Source organism: Corvus hawaiiensis, chromosome 11, assembly GCF_020740725.1.
Source record: "Corvus hawaiiensis isolate bCorHaw1 chromosome 11, bCorHaw1.pri.cur, whole genome shotgun sequence".
Lineage (NCBI taxonomy): Eukaryota > Metazoa > Chordata > Aves > Passeriformes > Corvidae > Corvus > Corvus hawaiiensis.
The window spans coordinates 2,617,843-2,639,071 of record NC_063223.1 but is presented as its reverse complement, the minus strand read 5'-3'; the positions used below and the strand labels follow the sequence as shown (position 1 = coordinate 2,639,071).

The following is a 21,229-nucleotide window of genomic DNA, read 5'->3' as shown; positions in this document are numbered from 1 at the left end:
CCGCCCTGCGGCGTATCCTGTCCTTCCAAAGATGGCGCCATCGTGCGCATGCGCTTCTGGGTAATGGCAAAACGGCGCCGGGGAAGGCGCCCGCTCCTCAGAAACGCATTTATTCGGCTGCTTGAACCTGACCCGGCCGCCGACAGCGACCCAGCGCTTTCAGCGCGATTTTCCGCGGCGTTTCCCGGTGTGGGGACACGGGTGGTGGGGTCAGCGGCGCCGGGGTGGGGCGGGAGGCACGCGGGCGGCGGCAGGCAGCGGCGTGGTCGGCTCCGTCCCGGTCGCACCGCCCCGCTCCTGACGAGGACCCTTCGAATCGCGCGCGGTACCGGACCGGGCTGCTCGCGCCCTTCCCGCGCTCCCGCCGCTCTCCCGAACGTCGGAGCCGTCGGAGCCGGGCGCAGCCAGCAAGGATGCAGCTCCTCTGTCCCAGGAGGTGAGAAGTAGGGGGGGCCGGAGCTGGAGGCAGGGTTTCCCAGGCAGGGGGAGCAGGGAGAATTTCAGCTCCCAGCAGCTCTCGGTGAGTGCTGGATGGGCTCTTGGCTGAGCAAGGTGGGAGATGTGGGTGGTATTCACGTTCCCAGGAACTGCTGAAATGGCAACTCACAGCAGCCTCGTGTGTCTGTGTGTGGAACCAGCTCTAATGCTGGCAGCCACGTGGGAGCTGGGAAATGAACATCAGCAGGCTGGAAACAAGCCCCAGAGATTGGGTAAAACGGGATGGACTTTTCTCAAGTGTCTGAAAATCACTTTTGGCTTTGCTTTAGGTATTTAGCACTAAAGCGATTCTCAACGTGTTGGCATTTCTTTTAATGCAGTTTCGTGAGGTGCTGCCTCAATGCCTTTCTTGCAGCTGCTGTTGGTTGAATAGGTGCCCTGATTTATCTGTTAGGTCGTGGTTTGTTCACTGCTTCTCACAGCTTGTACAGTAGCTGTGACGCAGTGGTGCAGTGACACACCGGAATTTCTGAGTTATTGTCAAGTCTTGACAGATGACTTTTACGAGGTTAAATTCCAGTGAATCTGTACCAAAAACCAGAAGCCCTGAAGCACAAGAAGCTGTGCTGCAGGACCTGGCGGCCTTGGTGTGCCCCTGGCTGTACCTGTTCAGGTGTTCCCCTGCTGTGCTGTCGGTGCTGCCTGTTGGAGCAGTGGGGATGGGCAGATCCAAAGAGCAGGAGTTAAACCCCACAGAAGTGTTTCGGAGCAGGCAGGTGGGACCAAGGCAGAGCTGCTCAGGGATGGCAGGTAGAAACTGGCGCCCTCACAGGGAAAACTGTCTAATCATCACAATCCTCTGCTTTTCCTATGACTGAACCTGTCCTTGGTCATTCCTGCTGTTTGCAGAGAGAAAAAATGCTCTTGGGGACTTGCTACTGAGACCAGCGATCCATTTTCTGAGGGGAGTCCTTGAAACAGAACTTTGAGAAATGAGGATGCTGCAGCTGGAAAGATGGGAATGGAGAATCCATAGTGAATGTTGTCTGGTGAGTCTCCTCATGTCCCTGATCTAATGCTGTGCTGTCACCAAGTACCCCGTTCTGATTTAAGCTGTCCCAATGTGCTGAAAGTACACATTGAAGTACAAAATGCATGTGGAAAGCTTCATGTTCCCAAGGGATTGGTTTAGGGATGTGCAGCTTCTGAACTGCACATGTAATTCAGATTCCCACAGAAACCTGCTGGAGTGCAGTTCTGGGCCAGGAGTGTCAGGAGAGTGGCATTTTCACTGCTAGCTCAATAGTTAGTTTCCTTGGAGCTCTCAAGATTAGGACGAAATGGTGTTCATGCCCCAGTGGGAAAGCACGGAGCAGGATTGGTGCTGTAACTGTGTCTTTTTTCCTGCTCTCTGCACGCTCTCGAGGATGCCCTGGAGTGCTCTGGCTCATGGCAGTTTAATCTGTGTGTAACAGCTTCCCGTGCCTGTCTGTGCAGGTGGGCCAGTCACTGGGTGTCCATAGAATCCCTGAGGTTGGAAAGGCCCTTTGAGACCATCAGGTCCAACTGCTGCTCCAGCACTGCCAGGGCCACCCCTTACCTATATCTCCAAGTGCTACGTCAGGAATTACCCACTGACACAAACTGGAGTGAGGGCTGCAGGCACTGACAGTGTCATTGCTTGCTGGCAGTGTGGCTGGGGGTTCCTAGAGGGCCTCCAATGCCCCTTCCCTTCTCCCTGGCCTTCCCAGGCAGGATGGTTGGTCTGGAGAACACAGTGTGCAGGGGGAGCAGCCCAAAGCCAGACTCAGGACAGTTTTCCCAGAGTTCAGGGAACCTGTGCCTGAAGCACCTTTAATTCCAGTGTGCTCGGAACTTTTTTGCGTAGGTTTTTATAAACTTGAAAACAGATTTTGGGATCTACCAGTGAATTCAGTGAATTGTCCCAGCCGGAGAGCTTTTTGCTGACCTAAAACTAGCTTTTGAACCCCAGAGCCACAGGGTTTGTAGTATTTTACAATAGCAGAGTGAGCCTGTTCAGTGACACAGTTGACCACAAGGGCTCGGTCAGCCCTTGCTGTTGTGCATTTTCCTCTCTCAGAGGAGGAAAAACCCCTTTGCTTTACTATGGCAGGGTTCACCGAGGCTGTGAATTGTACTCCAGAGCATCTTCAGGCTCCCGGTGCTTGGGGCTGTGGTCTTTGGTGTGCAGAACACACCCCAACCTGTCTAACCTGGGTTTGGGTGCACATTTCCAGAGTTAGTCAGACTGGGAAAAGGCCAAGAGGGTGGTGGGAAGGCCTGTCTCCCAGGCCTGGGCATCCTCAAGACACCTCAAGGATGTTTTTTAAATGTTTGTTGTCTTTTGTTTCCTAGCCCAGGGCTAAGCTGGAGAAAAGGTAGAGAGAGTGGCGAGCAGAAGTCCCATGTTTAGATCTGCCCTTGGATTGCAATTCCTCCCGATGGGTCTGTGCTGCCCAAAGTACAAAGGAGGGAGATGCTGGAGTACCTGTTTGTTCCCCTGTTGAGCTTGGAAGAGACGCTGAGCGTGAAATTCCAGGGAAGCTGCGCTTGTGTAGTGACTGGAGTGAGAAGCAGTGGCAGCTGTTTGCCGTGGGCTGGTTTCTCACCTTCACTTCAATTCCCTGGCATTGCAGGTAATCCCATACAGCTTTGCTTTTCCAAGTGCTTTGCTGAAGGGTTTCTGAATGTGGCAGTGAGCTTTTCTGTACTTCCCATTTATGTGGAGGATTTGCTTCAGGAAATGTGTCGATTGTCTGGATGGATTAAAAAGTCTCCATTCCAGGTTAATTGCAGTGATAAAAGGGAAAAGAAGCCAATAGCCTGGACTGGGATGCCCCAGGCCCCTTCCAAGCACAGGGGTTGTTGCTTGGTCTTTATTCTCCAGTCCTGTGTGCTCAGGCCTTTTTCTGAACTGTTCAGCCATAAACGCTATTGCAGGAGGAGCAGAAAATTCCACGGCTCCTGGGGATCATTTGTCTGCGCTGACTTTGTGCTGCAGCCGGAGCTGTGTCCTAAATGTAAGGTATGAATTAATGTAAATTGTCTGAGACTGTGTGTTTGGACTTGCTGGTGTAGGGATGGCCAGGTCTGGATTTAGATTTGTGGGCACCGAGCGCTTCTTGTGTCAGCTTTAGGTCTGGTGGGAATTGTTGGAGAAAGGAGAATTGAAGTGCACAGCTCTGTTCTTGGAGAACAGGCTTTTTGTCTGTGGGCTTTGTTGGTATTGCTCTTTAACTGAGCCACACCTTTAAATAATGATGTGGCACCTTCTAGAAGCAGTGTTCAATATGTTTTGCGCTCTCTCATGAGATCTTTGGGCTCGTGTTTTTCCATTGCTGTGTCAATCCAGCGGCAGGGGCGGAGTTAATTGAAGGTCCAAGCTGACAGTGTCCCGTGCATCTGTTGTTCATTGATCTATTTGTGGTGTTCATTTCATCTGGATGCAGAGTTGGGCTTTTTGGTCAGACAGTGCCCCTCAAACCACGAGGCTTGTTTAAACCTTGTACACTACTTTTTGAAGATCCAGGGTGAGTGAGGACTTTGTCTTGTTGCTGTACTAGGGAATGGAATGCAGGAGGTTCCTACAATATTGGCATTGAGGTTGGAATGTTCAAGGATATCTGTGTGATGGCTCTCAGGGATGAATCTTGCTCCCGGCAGCCCGTAGCGTGGTAGCGTAGGACACAACAAAGCAGAATGTGAGGGACAGGCAGGGTAGGAACAGCGAGGTGCTTCATGCTGGTAGCTCAGTTTTGTGTTGCTGATGTTTTCAGAGCAGAAGCAGATTGGTTTGGTTCTGGTGCACTGGAATAGGATCCAAACCTTAGAAAGTACTTGTCTTTAGGCTGAAAAATATTGCTGTGCGGCACTTGTTCCCTCACACCTGCAGTTCATTGTGGAAAGCATTTATTTTAGTGAGCAAATATTGTTGTGGCTGGTGCAGTGAAAAGCAGAAGAGTTCCCAGTAAGATCAGCATGGAGAGCACGAGTGCCAGGCAAAACCTCGCCATGTTCCGCTGTGATGCCAGTGAGGGAGGAAAGAGCGTGAGGTGCAAAGCCCTGAGCAGAGTGGTGGGAAATGGGAGGCGAGGAAGAGTTGGGCTAAGTATGGATTTAAACTGGGCCGGGTGTTAGTGTAGGAAGAGACATTTAACTGGAATTTATTTCTGTTTCAGGAAGCGTCTCATGGTATAATCTGCGATTTAACAGTTCCCGTGCTAGGTTAATTGTAGCGGAAGATGGCGAATGAAGCCAAGAGACTCAACTAGGATGCCCCAGGTCCCTGCCAAGCACACATTACAAAAAAACCAAACCCCGAGGTTACAAAAATACTAAAAGCTCTTGTTACAAAATACTAAAAAAAATAACAAAAAACCAGCCTACAAAAAAATAGGTTCCAAAATACCGGAATAATCTAGTTTCAAAAGAATAGAAACCCAAATTTCAAAATACCAGAAAACCAGGTTTCAAAATCTCGGTTTTAAAATATCAGAATACCAAGTTCTAAATTACCAAAATAACCCAGTATCAAAATACCAGAACACCAAGTTCAGAGGTACCGAAGTAACCCAGTTTCAAATTGCCAGAACAAGTTCAGAAATACCAGAGTAACCCAGTTCCAAATTACCAAGTTCCAAAATATCGAGGTTACCCAGTTTCAAAATACCAGAATACCAGGTTTGAAAATACCAAATTAATTCAGTTTCAAAATAGCAGAATATTAAGTTCCAAAATATCGAAGTGACCCAGCTTCAAAATATCAAATTGCAAAATACCAATTTTCAGATGTCTTATACAGGCAGGATTCCCAAACCCATGAGAATGCAATATTGTCAAAATGGTATCTGTGCTATCAAAATGGTTATTTTCTCCTCTGAAAAGCTTTCCCACAATGACCATCAATACAAGTATTTATTTTAATTGTGCAGCCAGATGTAATAAGAATTTTCCTTTAAAAGTGAACACTCGTAGTAGTTTTCTGCTTAGATTGCGTCCGCAAGAACCAGCATTTGGGCCGGAGAGCTACGGGATCAAAGGATGGAGTAAATCTGCTCCCTGCAGATGCACAAATAAAGACTGAGTAGCAGGCAGAGGGAGTATTTATAAACTATATCAATGTTTCACTGACATTCAGGCCAGTGGAGACGTCTCAAGTGTCCCTCCAGGAACAACAGCTGGAGCATCCAGCAGGGGCTAGGGAACAGCCGGAGGCACCTGGGCAGCTGAGCAGGCGGGGCAGCATGTGAGGTGCCAGGGGGAAAGTTTCAACTTTCCTCTTTTATCTTGTCAGTCCCTCCCCAGAGCCCCTAGTCCCTCCACAATGCCCCTAGAAAAGAGAGGGGTTATTAGGAGAAAAAGGGTTTAAATTGGGGGGAAAAACTTCCTTTTCTGTAATTGTCTGTGCCCAAATTGAGGGGGAATCAATTCAATTCCCCTGCAACTTTAATGGTATCATTTGAAGGAAACCCTGCCTTTTCTATGCTGTTAAGGGTATCAGCTGGCAGGGAATCCCCATTTTCCATTATTTTCCAGTTTAAATAGAAGGGGAAGACCTCAACAGTGCTATTTTATGGGTTTGAATTAAGGGTAACTCCCGCATTTTCATCATCCTAATGTTTAAATTGAGGGGGAAGCCCAATTAGGGTTAACCTTTTTTAAGGGTTTAAACTAAGGGAAAAATCCCCCTTTTTCCATCATTTGAGATATTTAAAGTGAGGAAACCCCATCTTTTCCTAATAGCTTAGGGGATTAAATTAAAGGGGAGAAGCCATTTATTTGCCATTGTATCAGCTTAAGTGGAGGTAAACACCCTGTTTCCTCACTTTAAGGGGTTCAGTTGAAGGAAGCTCTCCTTTTTTCAGCTTTTTAAGGCCTTAAATCTGCATTTCAGGGCACTTCTACCCGTGTCCTGGTATGAAATATCTCATATGGACGCAAGCCCGGCACATGCGTAGCCCTAACACTGCCCGGGGTCTGTTAATTTTGCTTTGTAACGTATATAGCCCTAATTAGAGGTCCCAATGAGAGTTACACCATTCATATAATTGCTATTCTTCTCCATCCTACTTAGTCATACGTGGAGTACTACTTAGTAATTACTAAGGTGTAACTATACAAATTAGCAACTAATTATCCCACTTATCTATCTATGCTGCCAAAACATGAAGTTTTATTTCTTACCCAGTCTCTGCCCTTTCACTCAATGTAGCTGTAGTAAAAAAGAAGGTATAATTTCCCTGACAAGTTTTTTTTTTCCTCTATCCAGCCCTTTACTCCAGCCCTTTACTTACACTGAATTTCAGTCAGACGAGCCAAGCAGGTACAGCTGCTTTGAGAGCTTTTATACCTTGTGGTAATTACCTCCTCCCTTTTCCAGGGCATTGTGGGAACGAGAGGCAGGCCTGGCCAGGGGTATATTAACCCCAGCCTTTGCCAAAGGGGTTTATTTCCTCTTTGGCATTGATTGGGATAAGAGCTTTTGTCTTATTTCAATGAAGGGGATGTTTCAGCTTATCTCAGCTTTTTCTTCAGCCTCTAAAGCAACAGAGGCTTTGAAGACATGATGAAGAAGATAGCATTGAACACAGGGAGTATTTAAGCTCATGATTTTGGGCTGAGTGTTCAGGGGAGTGAGGTGCTTTTTTAAATTCAGTTTTTGTTCTCTTTTTTTTTTTTTTTTTTAGGAGCATCGTAACTTCTGGGTTGTGTCAAGTACAGAACTTCAAATTTTTTCAGTGTGCTCATTGTATCACAAAAGGGACTTGCCCTGTGTCAAAGATGACATTGAAATTGAGGCTTCCGATAGGTAAGTTGTGGATTATGACTGGGAGAGAGACTGTGAGCAGGGTAACTGGTTTAGGAAGTGCCAGGAGGGGTTTTGAAGGCTGCATGGTGGGAAAAGCTGTCCATTAGGGGCCCCCTAAGGCTTTTCCTCAAGCATAGTAGATGTATTTACGTATCTTAAAGCACACGAATGCATCCACCACACTCACAGAAGCACAGTGTAACTTTGTCCCTCGCTAACCTAGGTGTCCATTGAAATAATGGCCACAGCTTTTGACTTGAGACGAATCCGGAGACTTGACGACCTCGATGCACTTAGGAGATGGCGAGTAGGATTTGGCCTATACGCCCCTAAACTTGCGCATTGATTTTGGTTTTCTTTATCTTGCTGGCTAAGAGGCTAACCTGGCTATCATGGGGCCTTCTGAGACAGCTGAGGAGGACTCATTTCACGTCCACTGTGGATTCATGTCACCAGTCATCCGAAAGATAAGTCGGGGGCTGTGACCTGGAGATGGGATGATAGCAGAGTAGTGAGTTGGAAATTCCTGGGAGAGATTTAATAATTAGTGCAGGGGTAAGGGATGCCCTCTAAGGGGCCTCTGAGGACACCTAAAGGGAGCAGCTCTACTTTTGATTGCAACTGTAGGGTGTGCAGTGCAGAACAGCTCCAGCCTGTGTCGTGCTGTCTAGTGTGTTGTGTTGTCTAGAGTGACTTTGGGATCCCTTGGATCAGCTGTCTCTGCCTTTTCCCCTTGAGGACCTTATCGCCTCTCGGCACGATGCTGATATCGTCCGTTCTTTTACCGGGGGGCTCAGCCATGTCTCGGAATCGCATCTCGGAAGCGTCGAGTCGGATATCTTTTGAGTCCTTGTTCCTGGCTGTATTGCCGTCCATCCTTTCCAGCTGTGAGTTGTAATTTCCTGGGGCTTGTAAGGATATGAGGAGTGTTCTGAACATTGTCTCGCAGCTGTCTTTATCATCGAGACCGACAGTTCTTATAACAGGTCACTCTGTTACAGTCTTGTCTTCTGCTCCTTAGACACGCCATTGGTCGTCTCTTTTGGCGTTGTCTCAGTCCTCGCTGTCATTCTTCTCCCCGAGAGCTGTTTTTATCATTCTTGTGTCACACTGTTTGTAGCATAATGTGTTGTTTGTGTTTAGCCTGGAACTGCTCTGCCCTGTGGAATGGAGTGGGTGGTAGGAGGAATAGAAAGAAGACTTTACAGGTAAGCTTTAGGTTTGCTTCGCTACCTGAGTCACACCTCGGACCGAGCAACCGTGGCCGGTCTGTGCGGGGTTCAGGGGGGGCAGTATGGCAGCGTCTCGCAGTTTTCTAGCCCTTCGTCTTAATGCACGCTGTTGTCGTATCCTAGGCAGTTCGCTTTGACACATGAGAACTTAGGAAAGGTTAAGCTTTCCCTGTGTGTCGGAGTGACATTGATGAATAATTTTTTTGCAGAGGCAGAGGGATAGGATGTAAACCCAATACAAATGGAGAAGGCCAGAGGAGCACGGCAACGAGGTGGGTCAGCCCTCTTAGGAGATGGTGAGTGGCAGAATTGTTGGGTTTTGGCCGACATGCCACTAAGTTTGTGTCCTGATGTTTGGTTTTCTTTATTGTAGCCAACTAAGAGACAACAGCCTGGTGACAGCAGGAACTTCCCGGACAGCGAGAGGCAGCCTTCTTTTGTGCCCAAGGCAGATTCACATCCCCAGATGTCCAAGAGATAAGTCGAGGGCTATGACCCACGGAGGGAATGAAAGCGGGGTGTTGAGTCAGGACTCGCTGGGAGGGGTTTTTGAGTCACCTCTGGAGATGGGGATACCCAAGAAGGGGCCCCTTAGGCCACATAAAGGGAAAGTCTCACATTTGATCACAATGCCAAGGTGCACAGGGCAGAGCAGTCCTGGTGCGTGTTGTCACTTGTCTATCGTGTGTTCTCTGTCTTTTGGGCATCTTGTGTCACAGGTCTTTTGCCTTAGCCCTTCGATGTGCTTGCAGTCATTCTTTTCACCAAGAGTTTTCTCTCTTCGTCGCATCCCCTCTTTTGTCATCACCTGTGTCACGGGTACCTGCATGTGTTTGGCCTGGAGCTGCTCTGCCCTGTGCACAGTCTGGTATATGAGTGTGATAGGACAGGGCCCGGGGACTTGAAATTTGTAGCGTAGGGTGTAGTTTGGCCTCTAGATGGTATTCCTAGATTGACACAAGATGGCTGGAGCCATTAAGTTCTCATGCAGCACTTTGACTTTTGTCATCACTTTCTTTCAGATGCAGACAGGTTAAATCCGTGGCAGAGAGCCCCATACTGGATGAGAGTGTTCGCACAGGAAGGTCAGTCACCGTTTGTGTTTGCAGGGCAAGTGTAAATGGTGGCTGTGTTACAGCATTGTTCCTTGTCTTTGTTTTGAGGAGGTAAAGCCAGATAGCAGCAGTCAAGGTGAAGTGAGCGAGGTAAGCGGTGACTGGTGGAAAGAAGTTGTTATTGCTTGGGTGCCAAGTTCTGGTACTCTAAGCTTTCAGCATCCATTGTCATTTGTGTGTTTTAGGCAGTCCACTTGTATTATGCTGAACCTCCTCGCCAACCAGTGGACAGTCCCGGCTCGCTGCCCTCATGAGCCCTCTGGAAGTATTACAGGACTCTGCAATAAAGCATTTACATTTTCCATTCGAAGGTACCATCCGGGTAGCCTTTGGCAATGACGGAGGAGTTGCGGCGAGTCAGGGAGGGAGGAGAAGCGAGGGTCTGCTCAAGTTTCGGCAGTGCTGCTTCACCTCGTCTCCTCTTAACCCAGGTATACCCCGCGACGACGGCGTCAGCCTCTAAGCCTGCGGCCCTAGGACCTCGGCCTTCTTAGGAGATGGTGAGTGGCAGAATTGTTGGGGTTTGGCCGATGCGCCACTAAGTTCCTGTAGTGATGTTTGGTTTTTTTTTTAATTGTAGCCGACTAAAGAGAAAACAGCCCAACAACGGCTGGAGCTTCCCGGATGGTGAGGCGGCCTTCTTTTGCACCCCAGGTGGATTCACATCCCAGGACATCTGAGAGATAAGTCAAGGGGATGAAAGCGGGGTATCGAGTCGGGGCTTGCTGGGAGGGATTTTTGAATCAGCTCTGGAGATGGGGATACCCAAGAAGCGGCCCCTTAGGCCACATAAAGTCTCACATTTGATCACAATGCCGAGGTGCACAGGGCAGAGCAGTCCCGGTGCATGTTGTGTCACTTGTCTATCGTGCGTTCCCTGTCTTTCAGACATCTTGTGTCGCAGGTCTTTTGCCTTAGCCCTTTGATGTGCTTGCAGTCATTCTTATCGCCGAGAGTTTTCTCTCCTCGTTGCATCCCCTCTTTTGTGATCTCCCGTGTCACGGGTGCCTGAGTGGGTTTGGCCCGGAGCTGCTCTGCCCTGCTGCACACTCTGGTGTATGGGTGTGGTGGGAGAGGGCCTGGGGACTTGAAATTTGTAGTGTAGGGGAAAAGGGCAGGAAATGTGAGAGGAGGAAAGGGCAGGAAACATGAGGGAAAAAGATGGGAAATGGGAGGAGACACAGGTGTGAAACATAAGGGAAAAAAGGCAGGAAACATGAGGCCAAAAATGATGGGAAATGTGAGGGGGTGGAAGGGCGGGAAGCATGAGAGGAAAAGTGGTGGGAAACTTGAGGGGAAAAGGGTGGGAAATGTGAATAAAAATGGGAAAATGGTGGGAAAAATGACACGAGTCCAGGGGTGCTTTGTTTGGGGTCCTGCTTGGATTCAGCAGCTCCAGCTGTTTCTGTGTTACTGCACCATAAATAAATGGCTTTGTGGAACAAGACATCTGAGACTCTGCCATGGCAAACCTGGGGCTGAAGCAGTGAGGAAACCTGGTGTGACTGTGTGAGTGGTTCTGTGGGGACTCAAGTTGGGATGTGTGGAGTCACTGGAGCCGCTGCTGTGAACATGCTCCAGTCCCAGCAGTTAAAATCTGTGGCCTTGGGATTTCTCCCAGACGGACTCTGCAATGTCACACTGGATTGTTCCTTAACGCTGCCATGGCCACAGCAAGTCCTTGCACCATTGCTTTGGGTGCTTCCTTGTCTTTGCCCGCTCCCCTCGGAGCTTGTTCCTGCCCCAGTTATCAGCTCCTGTGCTACCTTTCCCACCCCGCTGGAAATCTCCATGTCCAATCGTGTGTTCCTGGAAGTCCAGCTGCTCTCACCATGCAGTTCTCGGGTGGTGCCAGCATGCAGAGGGTTCGCTTGTGCGCTGTTGGCTCTGGCGGTCCACACCACTGACCCTGACCTGGAGAATCCAAAGCCGTGTCACATTCCTATCACCTTGCTTCCCACGGAAGGGAACGGCCTCTTGGCAAGAACTGATGGGAGGAAACGGACTACAGTGGGGAGATGGAAAATCATAGTTTTATTCTTGAAAAGGGATTTCAGTGAAAGTGAGAAGGCAGAAAGCCGGCTGGGCTGAGCAGGGCTCTCGTGTCGGAGATGAGGCAGAAGAGGAAGGTGCGTGCCCAGGGGCAGCGAGGTCGGGGGATGCGGCAGGGACACTTGAGTGTGTGGGTGGGGCGTGGCGTGGCTGGAGCGGGGGTGCTCCGTGAGGGAGCGCGGCCGGGCAGGCAGTGCCGCCTGGCAAGGCAGCGGGACGCGGGTCCTCCCCCCCAGTAGGCGGCGCTAGGGAGCGGAAGAGGCGCGGTCAGCTGGCGGCAGGGCCCGGGCAGGGTCGGGGGGGATCGGGGTGGTTGTGGGGTAGTCTGGGGGGGTTGGAGGGGTGGAGAGGGGATGTGAGGGGGAGGTCAGGTTAGGGGAGAAGGGGGGGGGGGTGGGGGTGCTTTGGGGTGGGAAGAGCAGGATTTGGGAAAAAAGTGGATGGGAGGGGCCGGGGCAAGGGAGGGGAGGGGGCATTGAGGGGATTTGGGGGTATTGGGAGGAATTTGGGGTGTGAATGGGGGATTTCTGTTGTGAGAAGGGGAAATTTGTGGTGCAGAGTAGGAATGTGGGGGCTTGGGAGCAGGGTTTGAGGTGCAAAAGGGGCTCCTTGAGGCCAAAAAGTGGGAGAAAGGAGAGAATATGGATTGGGGGGAGAAAGGGGAGTTTGTGGGGTTTTGGGGGAGGGTTGGGTTTTGAAGGGAGCCCAGTCCCCCCTGTGTCCCTCCCACGCCCATGGAGGAAGAGGGGGAGGAATAGAAGGAGAAGAAGACCCCCTGGGTGTGGCAGAAATGGGGATGATTTGAGGTGAAAAGGGGGGTTTTGAGGTGGTTTTATGGTTTGGGGGTCCCCAACATTGCCCTGTGCTCCCCTCAGGCCATCGCTGTCCCCTTGAGGAAGAGGAGAAGCCCCTCCCAAGCGGGGCCTGAGGGGGGACATTGGAGGGGTCAGGGACCCCCTCTGAGATGGGGAGGTTGTGGGGAGACTGGGAGTCCCCAGGGGAAATTGGTGTGGAATTGGGGTGCTCACTGAGGGGGTTTTTGAGTGAGGATTGGGAGATTCCCCCCTTTTCTATGGTGTTTTGTGATGTGTTGTGCGTGGGGAAGGAAAACAAAGAAAACTTATAATAAGAGAACAAAGAGGTTTCGTTAGAAAGAAAGGACTATTGAGTCAAGGCAGGAGAGATGTAAAATGGAACAAGTAGCAGAAGCACAGTAGTTTTGCAGAAGAAATTGTTATACAAGCACTTGTCTCAGGGAAGAAAGGCTGATGTTGCTGTTAGGGACTTGATCACGTATATTACTGGTTAGCAGACGTATGACCAGTTATACTATTGGTGATCCAGGCTCATGCTATTCCAACCCGGGAGTGAAATACTATAAAAGCTATGTACGCTTTCAATAAATGTTGCTGGTGGTACCAGGACTGGGGACTGTGCATCATTCATACATTGCAAATGGCTCCCTGAACAGACTTACAGTCTCCTAAAATGATCCTAGACATGCAATGTTTCCGGGCTGCACCAACGGTGGGCTTCAAGGATGGTTGAAAACAGTCCTACAATATGCCAGGTTGTGGTAGCAAGTGCTTTACAACCGGTGCGGCAACAGTTTTCAACAGTTCTATTGTATCATTATATGGATGATACACTGCTAGTAGCAGATGACTCTTGTATAGCAGAACTGTTTTGCCTTTTTGCGTCTTTCTTTTGACAAATTTGGTCTTTGTATTGCAGCAGAAAAAGTTCAAACTGTCCCACCCTGGAAATACCTAGGTTTCTACTATTTGAACAGAAAATTGTTCCTCAGCCCATTGTGCTGAGGACCTCTATTGAAACGCTAAATGATTTGCAAAAATTATTAGGAGCTGTTCATTGGCTCAGACCTACCCTTGGTATCTCCACTGAGGAATTGTCACCCTTATTTAATTTGCTTAAGGGAGATACAGATTTAACATGTCCTCACAAACTCAATCCAGAAGCCCGTGAAGCACTGCAACTTGTGACAGATAAAATTCAGACATCCTTTGTATCCAGACGACAAGCAGAGTTACCACTGAGGCTTTTCCTTATCCTGGCTGAATTCCAACCATATGCATTAATAGCACAGTGGTGTTGTCTTGGTTTGAAAGACAGGTGTCTGCTAAGGAAGTCAGAAGCCTCCCTTGGAATGGCACATGCAACCCCCTTCCCTCCGAGTTATTATAACTTTGAACTCAAGGGGCTTTTAGGCAAAGATGTGGGAAATAGGAATAACAGTTCTTTACTATTATTTATATATATATATATATATATATATATAACACCAGTCAAACAAACAACAGTAACTATGGCAGTGACAGCAAACAATCACAAACCCAGTCCCAGCCTTCTCGGCTGTCAGGCCCTTTCCCCTCGGGTGCAGTTCCGCTTGCAGCCGGCAGGGGCGCTGGCGGCTCCCGGTGAGCAGGGCAGGTGCGATGGTTCCCCCGCGGCTGCAGGGGGCGCTCCGGAGCGAGCTTGGGGAGCACGCAGCACCGGTGGTCTGGGGTCAGGGGAAGGATGGAACAAAGGCTTCACAAACCCCTGGGCAGCTGGCCCTGGTGTCTGCCCAGACCCGCTGGAACGGCAGGCTGGAGAGGCAGGGACGAGCACAAATCTCAAATGGCAGATGAGATTTATCCAAACAGAGAACCCCCCGGAGGTCTAGGCAAGCAGGGCGAGCACGGCTACAGCGTAGCGAAAGCTCAAAGCAGCAGCAGGGCAGGGCGGCCACAGCCTGGCCTCCAGCGGGCCAGGGAAGGTGGGCCCCCGGGGATCCTGGGGTCTTTCTCCACAGAAAGAGAAAACAGCCGCAAAGAACAAACAGCTTCTCTCTCTTGAACCCAGAGAGCAACTGACCCCACACCCAGGTGAAACAAAAGAGCAGCCAGGCGCACCCCACCTACAATGGGTAGCTCTTTTGTCTTCCTTAAGTACCCCAGCAATTTGTTGTCTTAGTAACAGTATGGGGGAAAATTCCTTTAACAGAAAAAAAAACTAGAACTCTTTAAAACCCCAACATTATCCACCCCAATTTTTTTCCCATACTAACATGTTACATGAAACTTAACCCTTTTAACCATATAAATACATGCATCACCCGAATTATATACATATATACATGCTGATACTGATACAAGTACAGAGCCATGGGTAGTTCACCCTAAAACAAGGTCCCCTTGAGGTAAGCATGGGGTCTCTGCATCCTTTTGCATCACCCACCAGGTGCAACCTGGTCCCTGAGCAAAAACAATGCCACGGATGGGTTTGTCTTTGCTCAAGGCAGACTTTACCCAAACAGTTTTTCCAAGCATACCTCTCATGTGCACCACTGGAACCTTACCCCGTCTGTTGTTTGTAGGGGTTCAGATTGGGCAGGGCCTGCTCGGCTGGTGGAACCTCGAGTGTTAACTAACCAGGTGGCTCTTGCTAAATGTACCTCCCAGTTTTTGAAAGTCCCCCCACCCAGTACCTTCACGGTGGTTTTAAGGAGTCCATTACACCGCTCAACCTTCCCAGCTGCTGGTGCATGGTAAGGGATGTGGTACACCCACTCTATGCCATGTTCTCTAGCCCAGGTGTTTATAAGGCTGTTCTGGAAATGAGTCCCATTGTCAGACTCGATTCTCTCAGGGGTGCCATGCCTCCAAAGGACTTGCTTTTCCAGGCCCAGGATGGTGTTCCGGGCAGGAGCATGAGGCACAGGGTAGGTCTCCAGCCATCCTGTGGTGGCTTCTACCATTGTGAGCACACAGCGCTTGCCTTGGCGGGTTTGAGGCAGTGTGATGTAATCAATCTGCCAGGCCTCCCCATACTTGTATTTGGACCATCGCCCACCATACCACAGGGGCTTCACTCGCTTGGCCTGCTTGATCGCAGCGCATGTCTCACAGTCATGGATCACCTGGGAGATACTGTCCATGGTTAGATCCACCCCTCGATCTCGTGCCCACTTATAGGTGGCATCTCTGCCCTGATGGCCTGAGGCATCATGGGCCCATCAAGGTAGGAACAACTCTCCTTTATGTTGCCAATCCAAGTCTATCTGGGACACCTCTATTTTCGCAGCCTGATCTACCTGTTCGTTGTTATGATCTTCGTTAGCCCGGCTCTTGGGGATGTGAGCATCTACATGACGGACCTTCACGGATAGCTTCTCCACCCGAGTGGCAATGTCTTTCCATTCCTCAGTGTGGGGTATGCCCAGCCCCTGCCCTGGAGGGATGTCTGCTGAGATGAGGAGATTGAGCAATCTCCCAGCAGGACTCCCTGGAAAGGCAACTACTTTGGGTCATGGCGAGGAAAGGTAGACCCACAATCCTTTGGGAGACACTATGCAAATCATTCTGTAACCCATTGGTCTGTCCCAGACCCTCTGTAATCCATTGGTCTCTTGCTGATCCCCTGTATCCCTATAAAAGAAGACCAATTTGCCCCTGTGGTCAGAGACAGCTCATCCGTGGCTCTTCCCTTCGGCGGAGGGGACCCACAATAAAGCTACCTTCGTGCGGAACCAGCCACACGGGCCTTCTCGTCTCTCTCTCTGGTCTGGTTTTGGCCCGGAGGCTGCCCTGCAGAGCTGAGCTGGAATCACGAGCTGATAATCACTAAAGAGCTGACAGCCTCTGTAAGGGCCCCTCTGCCAGCAGCTGAGAGGAAGACACCGGACGTTGGGAAGGCGATTCCTTTCGGGACCATCTCCCCGGACCAGTCATCTCTTCCTGGGTCACAGCCTCGGACTTCACCACCAGCTGTAATACCTCAGCAGCCCAGATTGGTTTTCCTCTGCGCTGCCAGTTTGCCTTATTCCACCTTTCCAGCCAACCCCACAGAGCATTGGCCACCATCCATGAATCAGTGTAGAGGTAGAGCTTTGGCCACTTCTCTCTTTCAGCTATGTCCAGAGCTAATTGAACAGCTTTGAGTTCAGCAAATTGGCTCGATCCACCTTCTCCTTCAGTAGCCTGTGCAACTTGTCGTGTGGGGCTCCATACAGCGGCTTTCCATTTCCGGCTAGCGCCTACAATTCGGCAGGAACCATCAGTGAAGAGGGCATATTGTCTTTCACTCTCTGGTAGCTCGTTATATGGTGGGGCTTCTTCAGCACGCGTCACCTGCTCCTCTTCTTCTTCAGAAGATAACCCAAAAGTCTCACCTTCCGGCCAGTTTGTAATTATTTCCAAGATCCCAGGGCGACTTGGGTTTCCAATTCAGGCGCGCTGCGTGATGAGGGCGATCCATTTGCTCCAAGTAGTGTCGGTGGCATGATGCGTGGAAGGAACCTTTCCTTTGAACATCCACCCCAGCACCGGTAGTTGGGGTGCCGGGAGGAGTTGTGCCTCTGTGCCGATTACTTCTGAGGCAGCTTGGACTCCTTCATAAGCTGCCAAGATTTCCTTCTCTGTGGGAGTGTAGTTGGCTTCAGACCCTCTGTAGCTTCGGCTCCAGAATCCCAGCGATCGGCCCCGAGTCTCACCAGGCACCTTCTGCCAGAGGCTCCAGGACAGACCATTGTTCCCGGCTGCAGAGTAGAGCACGTTCTTCACCGCTGGTCCTGTCCTGACTGGGCCAAGGGCTACAGCATGAGTGATTTCCTGCTTGATCTGGGTGAAGGCTTGCTGCTGTCCAGGGCCCCAGTGGAAATTGTTCTTCTTGCAGGTAACTAGGTAGAGAGGGCTCACAATCTGGCTGTACTCGGGAATGTGCATCCTCCAGAAACCTATGGCGCCTAGGAAAGCTTGTGTTTCCTTCTTGTTGGTCAGTGGAGACATTGCTGTGATCTTATTGATGGCCTCAGTGGGAATCTGATGTCATCCATCTTGCCACTTTACTCCCAGGAACCGGATCTCTTGGGCAGGTCCCTTGACTTTGCTCTTCTTGATGGTGAAACCAGCTTCCAGGAGAATTTGGATTATTCTCTCTCCTTTCTCAAACACTTCTGTTGTGGTGTTCCCCCACACAATGATGTCATCAATGTACTGCAGATGTTCTGGAGCCTCACCCTTTTCTAGTGCAGTCTGGATCAGTCCATGGCAGATGGTGGGACTGTGCTTCCACTGCTGGGGCAGTCGATTCCAGGTGTACTGCACGCCCCTCCAGGTGAAGGCAAACTGAGGCCTGCACTCTGCTGCCAGAGGAATGGAGAAAAATGCATTGGCAATGTCAATAGTGGCATACCACTTCGCTGCTTTGGACTCCAGCTCGTACTGGAGCTCCAACATGTCCGGCACAGCAGCGCTCAGCGGTGGAGTCACTTCATTCAGGGCACGGTAGTCCACAGTCAATCTCCATTCCCCATCAGACTTGCGCACAGGCCAGATGGGGCTGTTGAAGGGTGAGTGGGTCTTACTGACCACCCCTTGGCTCTCCAGCTCGTGGATCATCTTGTGGATGGGGATCACAGCATCTCAAGTTGTCCGATACTGCCGGCGGTGCACTGTCGAGGTGGCAATTGGCCCTCGTTGCTCTTCCACTTTCAGGAGCCCGACTGCAGAAGGATTCTCTAATAGTCCAGGCAGGGTGTTCAATTGCCTAATGCCCTCTGCCTCCACAGCAGCAATCCCAAATGCCCACCTGAGTCCTTTTGGGTCTTTGTAATAGCCATTCCAGCGAAGTCTATGCCCAGAATACACGGGGCCTCTGGACTGGTCACAATTGGATGCTTTTGCCAATCCTTCCCAGTCAGGCTCACCTCAGCTTCCTACAGGGTCAACTGCTGTGATCCCCCGGTCACCCCAGTGATGGATACGGGTTCTGCCCCCACATGTCCCGATGGCATTGAAGTACACTGTGCCCCAGTATCAACCAATGCATCATATTTTTGTGGCTCTGATGTGCCAGGCCATCGAATCCACACCGTCCAGAAAACCCGGTTCTCCTGTGCCTCTTCCTGGCTAGAGGCAGGGCCCCTCTAGCCCTGGTTATCATTCTTTCCCTGGGCGTACATGTTCGAGGTACCTTCAAGGGGGTCCGACATATCATCCTCCCTTCTGTAATACCTGGCAGCTCGGTCACGGGAGGCTGAGGCTACTTTCATCTTAGCGGAACCCCCTCGGTTAGTGCCTCCCTCCTTGAGTTCACGTACCCGCGCAGCCAGGACAGAGGTGGGTTTCCCATCCCACCTTCTCATGTCTTCCCCATGCTCACACAGGAAAAACCACAGCTCAGCTCGTGGGGTGTACCCTCTCTCTCTGGCTGGGGGGCGACGGGCTCTGACTTGGGGGCCTGTGACTCGCACTGGTGCCACACTGACCTTCCTCATCTCCTCCCTCATCTCCTCCCTCATCTCCTCCCTCATCTCCTTCATCTCCTCTTTGAGGTCCTGGACCACAGCAGAGACATGAGCTTTCAGCGGACCATTGACCATACTGTCATAATTCCTGGGCTTGTTGGTGACAGAGCCCACTGTTTCTTGGTTATTGTCAGCATCAATTGTTGCAATGAAGGTGGTGTATTGCGATGGCCCTAGCCTTGCTAGGTTCCACATCATCTGTCCTGTGCACCTGACCTTATCGGGGTCATTATCATGCTGTCCATCCCTCCCAAAGAGTACCTCTAATACTGCCACCTCTCTTAGCTGCTGGATCCCTTCCTCGAGTGTCTTGAACTGCATTCTATGATGGTACTCCTGCATTCTTTCTTTGTGAATGAACCTTTCTCTCACACTCATTAAGAGCTGCTCCCAGAGAGAAAAGGGCCCTGGCTCCCTCACAAATATCTGGTCCACACCCGGGTCCTGGGTCAACGATCCCAGATACCTTGCCTCACCACTATCCAGTTGCACACTTGTGCCCATAAGGTCCCAAACCCGAAGCAGCCAGGTTGTATAAGGCTCATGCCCCCTTCGCACAATGTCTTTTCACATACCACGGAGACTGTCGTACGACAGGGACTCAGTGATGATTTCTGGCTCTGGCTCTCCTGCTGGTTGTGAGGGCCCTGGTTCCCCATCATCATTAACTGGTTGTACTGATTTGGTTTTATACTTCCTTCTTTGCACAGGGGCGACTGCTGCTGGCTGTGGTTGTCCTTGTGATTCAGCTGGAGCCTGGACGGTTGTAACATCCGTGGGTTCCACTGCTGCACCATCAGACTCACCCTCTTTGGGGCAGGGAGAGGGTTTTTCACTAGCTGAGGAGGTGTATTCCCTTAGCAATTGGTATATCCCCTGGCACACCTGGCCCATCTCCTGGCACATCTCCTGCATCCCTTCCACCAGTACCCCCACCCAGTTCGGGTAGTCCATTTCTGAGGTGGGCTGTTGGGCGGTATCAGGCTGTGGGGCAGGGTCTCTAGTGTCTGGGGCTGTGTCAGGCTCTGGGGCAGGATCAGGCTCTAGGGTAGGAACTCTACTCTCTGGGGCCATGTCAGGTTCTGGGGCAGGATCAGGCTCTGGGGTAGGATCTTTAGTCTCTGGGGCTGGTGTCTGGGTAGTTATCCAAGCCAATCTCAACTTATCCTTGAGTGCTAAATAGAGCAGGCCTAGCAGCAGCAGTTGGTTAGTACTCAGAGGGAATCTAAACCCTTCGAAAATTGGTGGGGTGGGCCCAAAGAACTGGTTGAGGGGCTGGGAGAAAACTTCCGCATGTGTCATTTCCTCACAGAAGGTACCATTTTTAACATAACCCCAAAAACGTGCACTTAGTGTGTGATAGCCCTTTATCCATGTACCCACATTCCAGAGGAAGTTAAAAACCCATGAATTCCTCACCTTCTTGACCCATAGCGCAAACTGGGTAACAGCAACGGTAGCCTTAGTCAGAGGACCCATGGAGGTAAGGAGCTGCAAAGGGGAAGAATATAGCCACAACCACCTGCCACCCGAACCAGGGTAAAGTAGACCACATAGTGCTGCCTAGCAAGGTTCCTATATCCAGCACACAAAATTAAGTTATCCAGGAACTGTTATTCCCTTTTCACCTCTCTCTCAATGCCCTCATGCCCCACGGTTGGGCACCAAGATCTGTCTTGGTTTGAAAGAGAGGTGTCTGCTAAGGAAGGCAGAAGCCTCCCTTGGAATGGCAGATGTAACCCCTTTCCCTCCGAGTTATTATAACTTTGAACTCAAGGGGCTTTTAGGCAAAGATGTGGGAAATAGGAATAACAGTTCTCTACTATTATATATATACCCAGTCAAACAAAACAACAACAACTCTGGCAGTAACAGCAAACACAAACCCAGTGCCAGCCTTCTCGGCTGTCAGGCCCTTTCCCCTCGGGTGCAGTTCCGCTCGCAGCCGGCAGGGGCGCTGGCGGCTCCCGGTGAGCAGGGCAGGTGCGATGGTTCCCCCGCGGCTGCAGGGGGCGCTCCGGAGCGAGCTTGGGGAGCACGCGGCACCGGTGGTCTGGGGTCAGGGGAAGGATGGAACAAAGGCTTCACAAACCCCTGGGCAGACCCTCGGGAACAGCAGGCTGGAATGGCGGGCTGGAATGGCAGGCTGGAACGGCAGGGACGAACAGGAATCCCGGGTGGCAGATGCGATGTATCCAAGCGGGGAACCCCCCGGAGGTCTGGACGGGCAGGGTGGGCACGGCTACAACATAGC

At 50.7% G+C, this 21,229-nt stretch overlaps 1 protein-coding gene and 1 long non-coding RNA gene across 3 annotated transcripts; both read left to right on the top strand.

The window, feature by feature from the left end:
* The first annotated feature begins 48 nt into the window (after window positions 1-48).
* LOC125331680 lies at window positions 49-9,467 on the top strand. Its single transcript, XM_048315969.1, has 7 exons — window positions 49-209; window positions 1,040-1,214; window positions 2,842-3,095; window positions 3,400-3,484; window positions 7,146-7,267; window positions 8,709-8,795; window positions 8,873-9,467. Exons 1-7 carry the CDS (start codon window positions 49-51, stop codon window positions 9,402-9,404), a joined length of 1,416 nt encoding a protein of 471 aa, XP_048171926.1. The 3' UTR covers window positions 9,405-9,467.
* Window positions 9,468-9,473: 6 nt separating this feature from the next.
* LOC125331576 lies at window positions 9,474-11,061 on the top strand. 2 transcript variants are annotated; one of them, XR_007206120.1, is made up of 5 exons: window positions 9,474-9,584; window positions 9,663-9,704; window positions 9,800-9,925; window positions 10,046-10,114; window positions 10,195-11,061. It is a non-coding gene; the product is annotated as an uncharacterized LOC125331576 (long non-coding RNA). The 2 variants fall into 2 exon arrangements; XR_007206121.1 differs by lacking the exon at window positions 9,663-9,704.
* Window positions 11,062-21,229: the final 10,168 nt, after the last annotated feature.